At 54.3% G+C, this 14,578-nt stretch overlaps 3 protein-coding genes across 3 annotated transcripts; 1 reads left to right on the top strand and 2 right to left on the bottom strand.

Moving 5' to 3' along the window:
- Positions 1 to 1,810: 1,810 nt before the first annotated feature.
- On the top strand, positions 1,811 to 7,532 carry SODALDRAFT_272137 (fatty acid synthase subunit alpha reductase; the record flags this gene model as incomplete). The annotated part of the gene is made up of 3 exons (XM_028607816.1): positions 1,811 to 2,327; positions 2,398 to 7,346; positions 7,422 to 7,532. 3 exons carry the CDS (start codon positions 1,811 to 1,813, stop codon positions 7,530 to 7,532), a joined length of 5,577 nt encoding a protein of 1,858 aa, XP_028468540.1.
- A 2,733-nt stretch (positions 7,533 to 10,265) lies between these two features.
- SODALDRAFT_330471 (hypothetical protein) lies at positions 10,266 to 11,126 on the bottom strand. The gene has a single exon (XM_028611202.1). It carries the CDS (start codon positions 10,859 to 10,861, stop codon positions 10,364 to 10,366), a length of 498 nt encoding a protein of 165 aa, XP_028468539.1. The 5' UTR covers positions 10,862 to 11,126; the 3' UTR covers positions 10,266 to 10,363.
- A 1,457-nt stretch (positions 11,127 to 12,583) lies between these two features.
- SODALDRAFT_322025 (nucleotide-diphospho-sugar transferase) lies at positions 12,584 to 14,084 on the bottom strand (the record flags this gene model as incomplete). Its single annotated transcript, XM_028609677.1, has 3 exons — positions 12,584 to 12,625; positions 12,765 to 13,369; positions 13,496 to 14,084. 3 exons carry the CDS (start codon positions 14,082 to 14,084, stop codon positions 12,584 to 12,586), a joined length of 1,236 nt encoding a protein of 411 aa, XP_028468538.1.
- Positions 14,085 to 14,578: the final 494 nt, after the last annotated feature.

Below are 14,578 nucleotides of genomic sequence, written 5' to 3'. Positions count from 1 at the left end.
CTGCAGCGCATTCTCCAGCAATATCAGTAACCAGCTATTACCGACCGCGGCCAGAGGGGGGGCAAAGCTGCAAGCTAGGCAGGCATCAGGACTTATGCTGACCGACAGTATTTTCTCGAGTCAATGGCCTTATTTCCAACCACAAGTTCAACAAATTCGTGCATCCGAAACCTGCGGTAACAACAAAAAGAGCGAACAATGTTCGTCTCATAACAACCACCCGCTCCACGAGGGACTCGGGAGCTCTGGCACTCAGGGACGGACCGAGGGGAGCAGGGCATAATATCCGTTTTTGCCCCAACACACCGATAGCCAAAGGACAGCAGAGCAAGAAAAAAACCTCCGTATCAATCCGAAGTTAATAAGGAGATTCTTACCTTAGCCTGACGTGCTAACCAAGCATTCGGACACAAGTACATGTACATCATGTCATGGCCCTCTTCTGGCCCACCTCGGCCGCCTTCCCCGGTAATGTCATGTCTGGGGACCACATCCGCTGCAGGCCCAATCTTAGCGATGTACTAGCACGAAGTATGTACCCGTACTACGGGTTACTACTATACGAGTCCAAAATCGCACTAGAGCTGCCTCTGATCTGATTTTTGAGCTTTCATCGCCTAAGATGTTCTGGACAACACTGATAGCAAATATAATAAGACTCAAAGCTGGAAGGAGGGGGACCTTTTTTCTTGCTGGTTCTAGGACAGTTCCGCAACCAATACCGAAAGGAAATTGATTTGAACTGAGGTATGTTGCGATAGGAATCAGAAAGGCATAAATTGGATGGACGAACATGTTGGGGGCACGTCAGGATTTTTTGGTGCCAGCACGTCGACCCCAAATCCAACCATGGGTTTGTCGTGTACCCGTACGGGTACTTCGTACAGATACATCTAGGTATCTACGGGGGTTGGTACAGATACCCCAGTACGTTGTACTTTGTAATGACGGCAGACCTCCCTTCCCTTATCCCCTGTTCCAATAAAATTGCCATCGCGTCGCTGATGGGTCCCTTCCCCTGACGTGGGTAAACTACCTTGGGCTTAGCGTATGAATATGGTTGAGGACCCAAGCTTCCCACATCGTAGCGTAGCTGCTCTCACACACATCCCTCAATGATGGGACCAGATGTCTTGGTACGTACGTACTGGAGCCGACTCGCTGTAACGTCCAGAGCAGGTAGCCTATGGTTGGTACTGCAACAACCACTTGTGGTCCAATTTTTTTTACCTCCTTCCCTCAGTGCGACGCGTGTAGCCAGTGAGACGAGACACGACCGCAAAGTGTAGCCAGCACCCACCCATTCCTTGGTCCTTCACTTCCTCTCCTCCGACAGCCACACCCTCAGTACCACCACGGACATTTTCTTCCCCCTTCAACATCTTCCTCCCCTTCTCTCGATAAGCCATCGAGCTCTGTGGCAGTTTAATCAGCAGAGATTAATCATCAGGTCCTAGCACCCTATCCCTCGCTCTATCTATCTGCCTTGACTCCCTCCTCTTCTTGTCTTGTCTCTCCTCGTCTCCCCGACCCTATTATTACTTTCGTACACACTTTTAACTACCAAATTTCTTTCCCAAGTACCATTGCCTCAGGTCACCAGTCCTCCCCCAGCCCTCGGCTTGCTGGTCCTGTTCTCTCGGTACATTTTTCATACATCGTTTTAATACAACTCAGCCGCTCGGAACATTTGGTGGACTGACAAGTCGACCTTTGGGCGACGTGGAGATATCAACATCCTCCTCCCAGCAACAAACACCATCATCCTGTTATCTCCAGTTGAGCCACCGAGCTCTCTAATTCCACCAACATGCGTCCCGAAGTCGAGCAAGAGCTTGCTCACACCCTCCTCATCGAGCTCCTCGCCTACCAATTCGCATCACCTGTGAGGTGGATCGAGACACAAGATGTCTTCCTCGCCGAAAGGAACGCCGAGCGCGTAGTCGAAATCGGTCCGGCCGACACCCTCGGCGTCATGGCGAAGCGAACCCTAGCCTCCAAGTACGAGGCCTACGATGCCGCCAAGTCCGTCCAGCGACAGATTCTCTGCTACAACAAGGATGCCAAGGAGATTTACTACGATGTCGACCCTGTTGAAGATGAGCCCGAGCCTGCGGCAGCCCCCAGTGGCTCTGCTCCTGCCGCCGCAGCCCCGACCGCCGCAGCACCCGCAGCAGCCGCGCCTCCTCCCGGTGCTGGCCCCGCTGCTCAAGTGCCCGATGCCCCCGTCCAAGCCGTCGACATCGTGCGCGCTCTCATCGCCCAGAAACTGAAGAAGCCCATGACCGAGATACCGATGGGCAAAGCCATCAAGGACCTTGTTGGTGGTGAGTACATGCTGCCATCTCCTCGTCTCTCCCCTGAAGTGACTTGTGTGTGGAGACTGACACATGGCAGGCAAATCGACACTACAAAACGAAATCCTCGGCGACCTCGGAAAGGAGTTCGGTTCCACTCCAGAGAAGCCCGAAGATACCCCACTCGACGAACTGGGCGCTGCCATGCAGGCTACATTTGACGGGCAGCTCGGCAAGCAGTCCCAGGCCCTCATTGCTCGCATGATTTCGTCGAAGATGCCTGGTGGTTTCAACATCACTGCCGCCCGCAAATACCTGGAGACAAGGTGGGGTTTGGCCTCCGGTAGGCAGGATGGTGCCCTGCTCCTGGCACTCACCATGGAGCCCGCGGCCCGCTTGGGCTCCGAAGGAGACGCGAAAGCTTTCCTCGACGACGTCACACAAAAGTATGCTGCCAGCGCCGGCATCAGCCTCTCGACTGCCGCCGCGGCAGGCCCCGACGCCGGCGCCGGTGGCGGCATGATGATGGACCCTGCCGCCATCGATGCCTTGACCAAGGACCAGAGGGCCTTGTTCAAGCAGCAGCTTGAGCTTCTGGCGAGATATCTCAAGCTGGACCTCCGGGCCGGCGACAAGGCCTTCATCAACTCTCAGCAAACCGAGAAGGTGCTCCAAGCTCAGCTCGATCTCTGGACCGTCGAGCACGGCGACTTCTACGCTTCGGGCATCCAGCCCGTCTTCAGCCCCCTCAAGGCCCGTACCTACGACTCCGCCTGGAATTGGGCCCGCCAGGACGCCCTGCACATGTACTTCGACGTCATTTTCGGTCGTCTCAAGGCCGTCGATAGAGAAATCGTCAGCCGCTGCATTCGCATCATGAACCGGTCGAACCCTACTCTGCTCGACTTCATGCAGTACCACATGGACAACTGCCCTACCGAGCGCGGCGAGACCTACAAGCTTGCCCAGGAACTCGGCCTGCTGCTCATCGAGAACTGCAAGGACGTCCTCGATATCTCGCCAGTGTACAAGGACGTCGCCATTCCCACCGGGCCTCGCACCACCGTCGATGCCAAGGGTAACCTGAACTACGAAGAGACGAACCGACCCAGCTGCCGCAAGTTGGAGCACTACGTCCAGCAGATGGCTGAGGGTGGCAAGATTTCCGAGTACGGCAACAGGACCAAGGTGCAGAACGACCTGAAGCGCATCTACAAGCTCATCAAGGAACAGCACAAGATGTCCAAGAGCTCGCAATTGGAGATCAAGAGCCTGTACGGTGACGTCCTGCGGTCTCTCGCCATGAGCGAGAGCCAAATCATTCCCAAGGACGGCGGAAAGCCCAACGGCGTCAAGAAGGTCAAGGCCAACGGTCCTAGCAAGGGCAAGGTTGAGACCATTCCCTTCCTGCACCTGAAGCGCAAGACCCTGCACGGCTGGGACTACAGCAAGAAGCTCACCGCTGTCTACCTCAACTGCCTCGAGGAGACCGCGAAGAACGGCGTGACGTACCAGGACAAGTACGTCCTGATGACCGGTGCCGGTGCTGGTTCCATCGGAGCTGAGGTTCTCCAGGGCCTCATCAGCGGCGGTGCAAAGGTCATCGTCACCACCAGCCGGTTCTCTCGTGAGGTCACGGAATACTACCAGTCCATGTACACCAGGTACGGTTCCCGTGGCTCTCAGCTCGTCGTGGTGCCTTTCAACCAGGGAAGCAAGCAGGACGTCGAGGCGTTGGTTGAGTACATCTACGACGCCAAGTCGGGTCTCGGCTGGGATCTGGACTTCATTGTCCCCTTCGCGGCCATCTCCGAGAACGGTCGCCAGATTGACAACATCGACTCCAAGTCCGAGTTGGCTCACAGGATCATGTTGACCAACCTTCTCCGCCTGCTGGGCTGCGTCAAGACCCAGAAGGCGGAGCACGGTTTCGAGACTCGTCCCGCCCAGGTGGTCCTCCCCCTGTCCCCCAACCACGGCACGTTCGGCAACGACGGTCTCTACTCGGAGTCCAAGCTGGCTCTGGAGACGCTGTTCAACCGATGGTACTCGGAGGACTGGGGCAACTACCTCACCATCTGCGGCGCTGTTATCGGCTGGACCCGTGGTACGGGCCTCATGAGCGGCAACAACGTCGTCGCCGAGGGCGTCGAGGCCTTCGGCGTCCGCACTTTCTCGCAGCAGGAGATGGCGTTCAACCTGCTGGGTCTCATGTCTCCTACCATTGTGGACCTTTGCCAGTCCGAACCCGTGTTTGCCGACTTGAACGGCGGTCTCCAGTTCATCCCCAACCTCAACGAGACCATGACGAGGCTGCGGAAGGATATCATGGAGACGAGCGAAGTGCGTCGCGCCGTTGCCAAGGAGAATGCCATCGAGAACAAGGTGGTCAACGGTGCCGATTCGGAGCTCCTGTACAAGAAGAAGGTCATCGAGCCGCGCGCCAACATCAAGTTCGACTTCCCGCCTCTTCCCGACTGGGAGACCGAAGTCGCCCCTCTCCACGATCAGCTGAAGGGCATGGTCGACTTGGACAAGGTCGTCGTCGTCACTGGCTTTGCCGAAGTCGGGCCCTGGGGCAACTCTCGCACCCGGTGGGAGATGGAGGCCTACGGCGAGTTCTCCCTCGAGGGCTGCGTCGAGATGGCCTGGATCATGGGTCTCATCAAGAACCACAACGGACCCATCAAGGGCAAGCCCTACTCTGGCTGGGTCGACGCCAAGACCGGCGAGCCCGTTGACGACAAGGACATCAAGCAGAAGTACGAGAAGCACATTCTGGAACACTCCGGTATCCGTCTCATCGAACCCGAATTGTTTGGCGGCTACGACCCCGAGAAGAAGCAACTGCTCCACGAGGTTGTCATCGAGGAGGACCTCGAGCCCTTCGAGGCGTCCAAGGAGACGGCGGAGGAGTTCAAGCGCGAGCATGGCGACAAGGTGGAGATTTTCGAGATCCCCGACTCGGGCGAGTACACTGTCCGCATGAAGAAGGGCGCTGGTCTCTGGATCCCCAAGGCGCTTCGCTTCGACCGCCTCGTGGCTGGCCAGATCCCCACTGGCTGGGACGCCAAGCGATACGGCGTCCCCGAGGACATTGTCGACCAGGTCGATCCCGTCACCCTTTTCGTTCTCGTGTCCGTGGCCGAGGCGCTGCTTTCCTCCGGCATCACCGATCCCTACGAGTTCTACAAGTATGTGCACGTCTCCGAGGTTGGTAACTGCATCGGCTCCGGTATGGGTGGAGCCGGTGCTCTGCGGGGTATGCACCGCGACCGTTTCCTGGACAAGCCGGTCCAGAACGACATTCTGCAGGAGTCGTTCATCAACACCATGGCGGCCTGGGTGAACATGCTTCTCATCTCCTCGTCGGGTCCCATCAAGACGCCTGTCGGCGCGTGCGCTACTTCGGTCGAGTCGGTTGACATTGGCTACGAGACGATCATGGAAGGCAAGGCCAAGGTCGTTTTCGTTGGTGGCTTCGATGACCTCGGCGAGGAAGGCTCTTACGAATTCGCCAACATGAAGGCGACCAGCAACGCCGCCGATGAGTTTGCCCACGGACGTACGCCTGCGGAAATGTCTCGACCCACCACTACCACCCGTAACGGCTTCATGGAGTCTCAGGGCTGCGGTGTCCAGATCCTCATGACGGCGCAGCTCGCCCTTGACATGGGTGTTCCCATCCACGGCATTGTTGCCCTGACCACGACGGCGACGGACAAGATCGGCCGGTCCGTCCCCGCGCCCGGGCAGGGTGTGCTCACCACTGCGCGCGAACATGCCGGCAAGTTCCCGTCGCCCCTGCTCGACATGAACTACCGCCGGCGGCAGATCGAGCTGCGCAAGAAGCAGATTAAGCAGTGGCAGGAGTCGGAGCTGGAGTACCTGTACGACGAGGTCGAGGCGATGAAGGCGCAGGGCCACGAGTTCGACGAGAAGGAGTATGCGCATTCGCGGGCGACGCACATCGAGAAGGAGGCGCAGAGGCAAGAGAAGGACGTCCTCAGGAGTCTCGGCAACAACTTCTGGAAGAACGACTCGACCATCGCGCCGCTCCGGGGCGCGCTCGCGACGTGGGGTCTCACAGTCGACGACTTGGGCGTGGCGTCTTTCCACGGCACGTCGACCAAGGCCAACGACAAGAACGAGTCGTCGGTGATTTGCCAGCAGCTCAAGCACCTCGGGCGCAAGAAGGGCAACGCGGTGCTCGGCATCTTCCAGAAGTACCTCACGGGTCACCCCAAGGGAGCGGCCGGAGCGTGGATGATGAACGGCTGCCTGCAGGTGCTCAACACGGGCCTGGTGCCGGGCAACCGGAACGCCGACAACGTCGACCCGGTGATGGAGCAGTTCGACCTCATCATGTACCCCAGCCGCAGCATCCAGACAGACGGCATCAAGGCGTTCTCGGTGACGTCGTTTGGTTTCGGGCAGAAGGGCGCGCAGGCGATCGGCGTGCACGCCAAGTACCTGTTCGCGGTGCTGGACGAGAAGACGTACGCGGCGTACGCGGCCAAGGTGGAGGCGCGGCAGAAGAAGACGTACCGGTTCTTCCACAACGGGCTGGTCAACAACTCGCTGTTCGTGGCCAAGTCGGACCCGCCGTACAGCGAGGAGCAGCTCAGCAAGGTGCTGCTGAACCCGGAGGCGCGCGTGACGGAGGACAAGAAGTCGTCGGCGCTGACGTACCCGAGCAATTTCATGAAGCTGTCGGAGAAGACGGCGAAGCCCGGCGCGGCGCAGGCGACGCAGGAGATGATGGAGGCGCTGGGCAAGAAGATGGCGTCGAGCAACTCCAAGGTCGGGGTCGACGTCGAGGACATTGCGGCCGTCAACGTCGACAACGACACGTTTGTGGAGAGGAACTTCACGGCGGCCGAGATTGCGTACTGCCGGCGGGCGCCGAGCCCGCAGAGCTCGTTCGCGGGGCGGTGGAGCGCCAAGGAGGCTGTGTTCAAGTCTCTTGGCGTGGCCAGCAAGGGCGCGGGTGCGGCACTCAAGGATATTGAGATTGCGAGGAACGAGGAGGGCGCACCAGTTGTTAGGGTATGTATTGCACCCAAAGATGCCTTGTGTTTTTTTTTTTTCTTGGAGAAGACGATGCTAACTCGGTTTATCTAGCTCCACGGTGATGCTGCCGTTGCTGCCAGGAAGGCTGGTCTGAAGGATGTCAGCGTATCGATCTCGCATTCTGAGACGCAAGCCATCGCGGTGGCGGTGTCCACTTTCTAAGAGGAGAACGAGACGTTCTCAATTTCTTTTTTGATTTTTTAATGTTTTGTTCTTTTTCTGTTTCAATGTAAATTTTTGCTCATGTACCTTTGCATTTGTTTTCCTGATCTCTTGTTTTCCCACCACATGTAAGATGGAAAACTGGCGCAGCGTTGGCCGTTTGGGGACTTTCTTCAACCCCCTATTTCCATCCCAACCAACCGTGGCACGAGATCTTTCCCCCGTGGGTTACTTTGGGAGGAGTTGCCTACTGGGTGGAACTCGGGATGCCTGGGCATGAGAGAAGGAGGGGGTGACGAATATAGATAGACGGAGAAGACGAGTCGAAAAGATGGAGATGGATAATTTAGACAGGTTCTCGGAAGTGGAATAGATTGATATGCCCACACATGCTTGGACTCGCCTGTACATAAGGTAACTCAGGGGGTTCTTCTCTGAGAAGGAGCTGGATTCTTTTCAAGGCAGCTGTAACTTTGTCGTCAGATAGAAGAGAAGTAAGTGAGCTTACGTGCCTGCCTCGCAGTGCTATAAACTGAGGTTTCTGGACTCTTGGAAGGGGAATCTGTACGTCTCTATACGAGGCATCGATGTATTCCATACTACCTACCTTAGGTAAGGTACCTTACCTAACTCCCTTCGAGGGTTCTACTGTGGATCCGCTACTTTGTAACCTCCATCACTTTCTCACCATCTCACTGCCGGTCTTTGGGTTAAGGTACCCTGAACTCTCCCTCCTCCGTCTTTACCTCACGGCTATCAGAGACGCGCTCTCTTGCTTACAGCTTTAATAACATCTCCATGCCTTGCTCAGAGTCTTCCTTTTTACCTTCCAGTTTTTGCCTTTCTTCTTCTACCTTCCTCGAGCTGGGATGGATCAGAAGGATAGCGCACACTTTCCCAACTCCAACTATCTCTACCTATCCCTTGCTCACCTGCTTTCCTTCTTATCATATTCACCCAAGGGGTACTTCTTCCTAATCACGTAAGTATCCATTAACTTCTCTCTCTTTTTACCTCCGTTTTTACTCCTAGCCATATCCAAGTTTTATTACACAGACTAATCAGTCTACTTTATTTATACTTTGGTTTCTCTCCCCTCCTCTCCTTTCCTCTCCTTTAAAAGCCATCAACTCCCCCAGACTAAGCTGATATCCTCCCATCTTCTACACACAATCAAGAGAATCAGTCAACACCAAAGGCATCACTGCTTCTTTTGTCTCTTTAATCTATAAGCGCATATGATAGTCCGGTTATGATTATTTTAGCCCCTGCCTTCTAAAGTTCTTAGGCAGGAATATCAAGCACTGAATTAATGTAAGTGCGCGGTAGGCAGGCAATAACCTCCTTCTATCTTCTTCTTATATTATTACTTTTTCCTCACTTCTCTAACTCTTCTTTTCTACCTCTCCTATTATCCTAGCCTTTTCTTTTTCCTCACGTCCAGCCTTTTATCCATCCCTCCTATCCGTTATCCTTTACAGGTTTATAATACTAAGTCACGCAGGAAGATAATTTTACTAACACGCTTAGGAACAATACCGCAGAACCATAATCTCTTACCGAGCTTATGATATCATCACCGTGTTTCTACCCGTCTAGTTAGGTATATTCTCTATTTACTTACTGACATTCCTTGCTAACTAAGAGAAGAGACCGACCTAATACTGCGCGTTCTTTGCATGGCGAGACCCGAGTAGGGTGGAAGGGCCCGAAGGGGCGTCACAAATTCATCTGTGGCTCTCCTTCCGCCCTTGCTCTTTGACATAGAGTGCGCGCGCTCCATTACTCACATTTCTCTCAATGCGCAAACCACCATCTCTTCCACGCCTCTTTATCCGTCATCCAGAATATCATCATCACGGCGAATGCTTTGCTTAATGTCAGCAAGGCAACACATCAACAAAGCCCAAGGGGTCAATATGGCACTCAAGGCTCTTTCTGTCTTTGTCATTTCTGGAGGGCTCATTCTCCAAACACTGCATGGGAATACCTAGGGAATGCCTAGGCAGGTGGGATTGCATACCACACTGGCCCCATGTGCCATATGGTGGATGATGGCTCTCATGAAGGAAATTGAGACCATCATCTATGTATCCTCGTCCTCCTGCTTCGCCGCACCACCTTCCTTCAACTCCCTTGGGTCCATCCGGTTCAACGCTACCCATTCCCCCCTCTCCGACGGGGGCAGACCGGACCAAGCCTTCTCGGCAGCTCCACGATTCATAGCCATGCCGCGCCAGAAGGCACACTCTGCGCGAGCTTGGGCCAGGAGTTCGCCGACCTCGATCAGCCGGTTCGCCTTCCGCAGGCGCGACGCCTGGGCGGAGACGTTGTTCTTCTCTCTCTGCCAGTTCTTGAGCAAGGCGCTCGCGTCGTTGTTGTACTTGGCCGTGCGCTCGCGGTAGGGGCCGTCCGGCATGTCGCCTTCGATGGCGCGGTACCCTGTCACGTCCGGCTTGGGCGGGAACACCGGGACGACGTGGTACGTTGGGGGAGGCAGCTTTCGCGGCGGCGGCGGCGGCGGCGGCGGCGGTGGCGTGTTATCCGAGTGCACGTCGTCGTCGTCGTTTGAGATCTGCCCGCGCTTCCTCTTTTTGGTCCCCGTCGTCCCGTTCTGATCGGCCGATGCTGCGAGACTGTCAACCCACTTGCTAGGATCGGGGGTTGTCGGGGCGGGCGGGGGATGGGGCGTGGGGAGAAAAGGTCGGACTTCTGTGTCAACCGGGATGAAAGACAAAATATGCTCCTGTTGTTTTTGGGGGGGTCAGCGCCTCGACGTCACAAAAAGAAACGAGAAGACCCAATGCGAGAGGTCTGCACTTGCATGGCCTCTAGCTGGGGGGTTGGTGTGACAGTTGACCTACCAAGTCGAAGGGTTCGGCGTTTGGATCCAAGGTTTCACCCACGGCCTCGGTCTCAACCACCATCGATCCCAGGTCACCGGAGAAGCCGTTCTGCTTATCGAGGGGGGTGTTGGCGTCGCTATCCATGCCACCGTTGGTATTGTGCTCTGGGGTCTGCTGCATGGTATCGTCCAAACCATGACCGCCAAAGAGGAGATGATCAGGTCCGAACATCCTCGAGTCTTGGCCCGACGGCAATCCCAACGTGGAGGGAGTGGTTCCCTTGACAGGAGAGATATCGGTGTTGAAGTTGAAAATGACGGCGCTCAACTCTTCGTCGTCGTCGTCGTCCTCCTCTGCGCCGTTGACCATTGGATCCTCGGCCCAGTCACCATGCGGCAACATGTGTGACTCGGTCGGGACCATGCTTTGATTATTCTGGACTGTGAAGGCCTCGTCTACATATCCCTGCGGCATCATGTTCATTCTTTTTTTCTTCTTTCCTTCAGAAGAGAGAACAAGCCTTGGTTGTTGGTAGCGGAGGGAAGCTGGTGACTTGCGAATGGAATGTGAATCCAGAGCGTTTTCTTCTTCTGCTACACCAAGGGCTCGGTTCGGGAGGTTAGGACAGACGAGCTTTTATAGCTTAGGGGAAGGAGGTGTTGCTTTGCGCTTACAGAGTTGACACGATGGACTCAACTCGTCCCTTCCTTGCGGAGGTGTAGTTGAGGTTCCTTCCTCGAGAGAGGGCAAGAGTAATAATGAATCGGATGGTTTCATGTTCGTTTTGATGAACCACTCTCTCTATTCAGGGTTGGGCTATTGTGTAAAGGTGATAATAGGTGAATTGCAGCTAGTGTAGCGCCTGCTCTTTCCGCTTTGCTATTTTATTTCGCTCTCCTGCTCTTGTTTATTGTATATCGAGGGTCATTCACGAGTCGTGATGTTATCATTCAGCTTCCAGGTCCCATTCTGTACCGCCTGACCATGACTGTTCACTTATTGATCATGGATCTATAATACCTGCCCGATTCAAGTCATAGTCACGTGGATATATTGTGCCTTCCTTTGTGTTAATGAACTTGATAAGTAGTTCCTATGTTTATGAGTCTTGTAGTTATATGAACACATAGAGAACACCTTACGGGTATGATGAGTCGCTATTCCTTGCTACAGAGTTACTGACAATAGTGGAAAGGAGCAGCAAAGCGGAACGGGGGGAAGGTAAAGAAGAAAGGTGGGTTGGCGCCGAGAATGGGGAGAATATAGTTATATTGACATTAAAGTAGTTAGTTTCTCTATTCAAAGCACCTCTCTGTATCTGAGCAAAGAGTCACAGCCTAAAATTTAGGATAGGAACAAGAAGCATGATAATGTGAATAGTATAGTTCTGCACAAGTAAGTTATCATTGTAAAGATTGATCCGTGAAGACAATAACAAACGTGGACTCTAAAGAGGGGAGCCAGGGGTATGCTAAAGGGGTTATGCCAAGATATGGTAGGTAAGCTCTCAGGGTTAGATTCCCATGATAATGTGAATGTTAGTTGGTTATACCACAGGAAGAAGCCTCACTAATGCTCATTTCTGGTCTTAGTTACATGTGTGGAAGATGTTGCAATGTTGGGTGCTGAGTGCTATGTATACTGCAAGAAAAGGGGTCGTTTAAGAGGACATTAAAATTGATATATTCTACAAAGTCATCACGACACGCCCTATATTTCCCCTTTCCGAGAAGGTTTTCTTTTCTGTCTTGGATAATAAATACGGAACGACTCTCCTGTTGTCTATATCCTCGAGCCGCCCTGCATCGAACTCGTGCTCTACAGTGGCAAGTTGACTCGTAGCACAAAATATCGCGTCAGGCCGGCCTCTTCTTGTCAACGATTTGATCTATACACCATCCCAGAGTGTCCAAGCCCGGAAGAAAATAGCAGAAGCAAATAGAAAAGAAAACAGCATGATTGTCCAAAATTATAGCCTAGCGCCTGACCGTCGGGGTCCGTCCCTGCCTGTCTACGCCTCGTGCTGGTATCATAGGTAAAGGGTAAATACAAGTACGATAATTTGAAGCCATGGACCAGCCAGGTGAATGATTGTAAAATCGTAAAACATGCAGTACCACCACATCTTGTGCGGTGGCGCTGGAAACAAGCCTCATGTTGTGTCTCGATGCACAGCGTAAGCGTTCCAACTTCCCGGGTGTGCGACTACCTGCGGCCTTGACGGGATGTTCCCTTGCCACAAACCCGCTGTCGTGATGTCAACACGTTTCGTGCAGTGTCCAAGTATATCGAGTGGAAGAAAGAAAGCAGAGTCGAGGCATGGGAGTAAAATAAATAAATACAAATAATAAGAAAAGGGGGGTGAAGAAAAAAGGGGGGAACGTACCTTGCGCCTTTCCCTGAAATCAGTATAACATTTGTTCCACAGAATCTTCTCACTACACTCCTGTCCCTCCTCGTCATCCTTACCCATGCATGTAGGCTCCCTCTCCCTCCTCAACTGCTCCGGCGTAGCCAACCACGGCTTGGGAACAGGCCAATCGGAGAAATGCAGAAACTTGGCCTCGTTGAACACGGCGACGGCGTCCCAGGCTTCCGTGTCGGAGCCGAGGTACGGGACGTGATGGTCGGCGTCGCGGCGGAACTCGGCGGTCAGCAGGTCGTAGGGCCGGTGGGGGAGCACGAGGGCGGTGTCCTTGTAGAGGGAGTTGACGATCTCCATGTCGTAGTCGTCCGGGGCGGCGGAGTCGATTCTGCGCTGGACGCGGGCGAACTCGTCGGCCGAGGGGGTGATGAGCATGATCTGCGAGGACAGGATCGGCTTCCCCGGGAAGAGCCAGTAGGCGCGAGGCATGGCGATGGGACACGGGGGGAGGAGGAAGAGCTCGTCCATGGGTTGGAGGATGGTGGAGTCGGAGTCGAGGGAGAGGACGCGGTCGTATTGGGTTTGGTTGAAGGCTAGGAGTTTTGTGAACGAGTCGGACCATGTGTCTGTGATAATAGAGGGGGTTGTTAGTGGACCGGGAGTTATTCAAGATGGAGTGAAATGGAAAAAAGAAAAAGATATATATAAAACAAAAAAAAGGGGGCGATGAACTCGAGAGTGAGAAACCATACCGTCAAACCCATCTCTGTGTTGCACTTGGATGGGAGCAAGCTTGACGCCGTACTCGTCACGGGCCTTGATAAGAAGCCTCTGGTCGTCTGAGGAGCTCACCGTGGCGTCCGGGGACATCATCGAGGCAGGATACATCATGAGCCGGTCGGCTTTGCTCTGGAGGCGATGTAGGCTTTCGAAGATCATGACGGCGTTGCAGAGATAGACGCTGTTTGTGACGTACTGGACGTAGGCGAAGCGCGACCAGTCGACGTCGTCAGGACCATCCAGGCGGTGGGAGTGAGAGAGTATTGTCCGGCTCCCCGGGCGTTGAGGTTCTGATATGGGTATCGGGGACCTTGTGAAGATGTGTTCCCCGTTGGAGAGAAGACTGAGAAAGACGAGAGCGGCGAGAATGCAAGAGACGATCCATCTGAAGCCCTTGGATGTGACGACGTCGACGAAGGAGGGAGTGGTTCCAGATGAGGCGTTCTTGTCTGTGGTTAACTTGGAGTCGAGTAGCAGAGAGGTTGATGTGGTTGATGCGGCTGACGAGGTTCCGGGCCATGCAAAGGGCCATATCTGTGAGAGTAGTACTCGCGATGACATTGTAGAAGACTCAACTGATAGATGGTAGACTGGTGGCCCATCGGTGGTCCTTTGAGCAATGATCAGCTCTGTAAGAAAGAGTCAACGAACCGCAGGGTGTAGGGGTAAGGGTAGGGGACAAAGACGGTGAAGCAAGCACAAAGGGGGGCGGGAGTGTGTCTGGATAGTCAAGAATCAAGAATCAAGATAACTTCTCAATCTATCATCTTCTCTCGTTCCATGACTCTCGTCGACTCTTCTGCCGCCGACAACTCGCGATCATGATATACGATCAAATCAAGCGCCATAGAACGACAAGTCCTGTCTACAGACTACGACTTCCCGTAACAAGCGCCGTCGCCGTCTTCCTCGTCCACGGTTTACTCAACATGATACGCTACCATACACACGGGACGGGGTTTCGTCCTGTCCTATTCCCAGGATTAGGCGTAGCAGCTAGCAAGCTGCAAACAAGTCCTTTTCCTTTCTGTTTCTTTCACTTAGATGACATGGAC

This window comes from Sodiomyces alkalinus, assembly GCF_003711515.1.
Source record: "Sodiomyces alkalinus F11 unplaced genomic scaffold SODALscaffold_2, whole genome shotgun sequence".
In the NCBI taxonomy this organism is placed as follows: domain Eukaryota; kingdom Fungi; phylum Ascomycota; class Sordariomycetes; order Glomerellales; family Plectosphaerellaceae; genus Sodiomyces; species Sodiomyces alkalinus.
The sequence above is the reverse complement of the archived record's forward strand: the minus strand, read 5'-3'. Positions and strand labels throughout refer to the sequence as shown.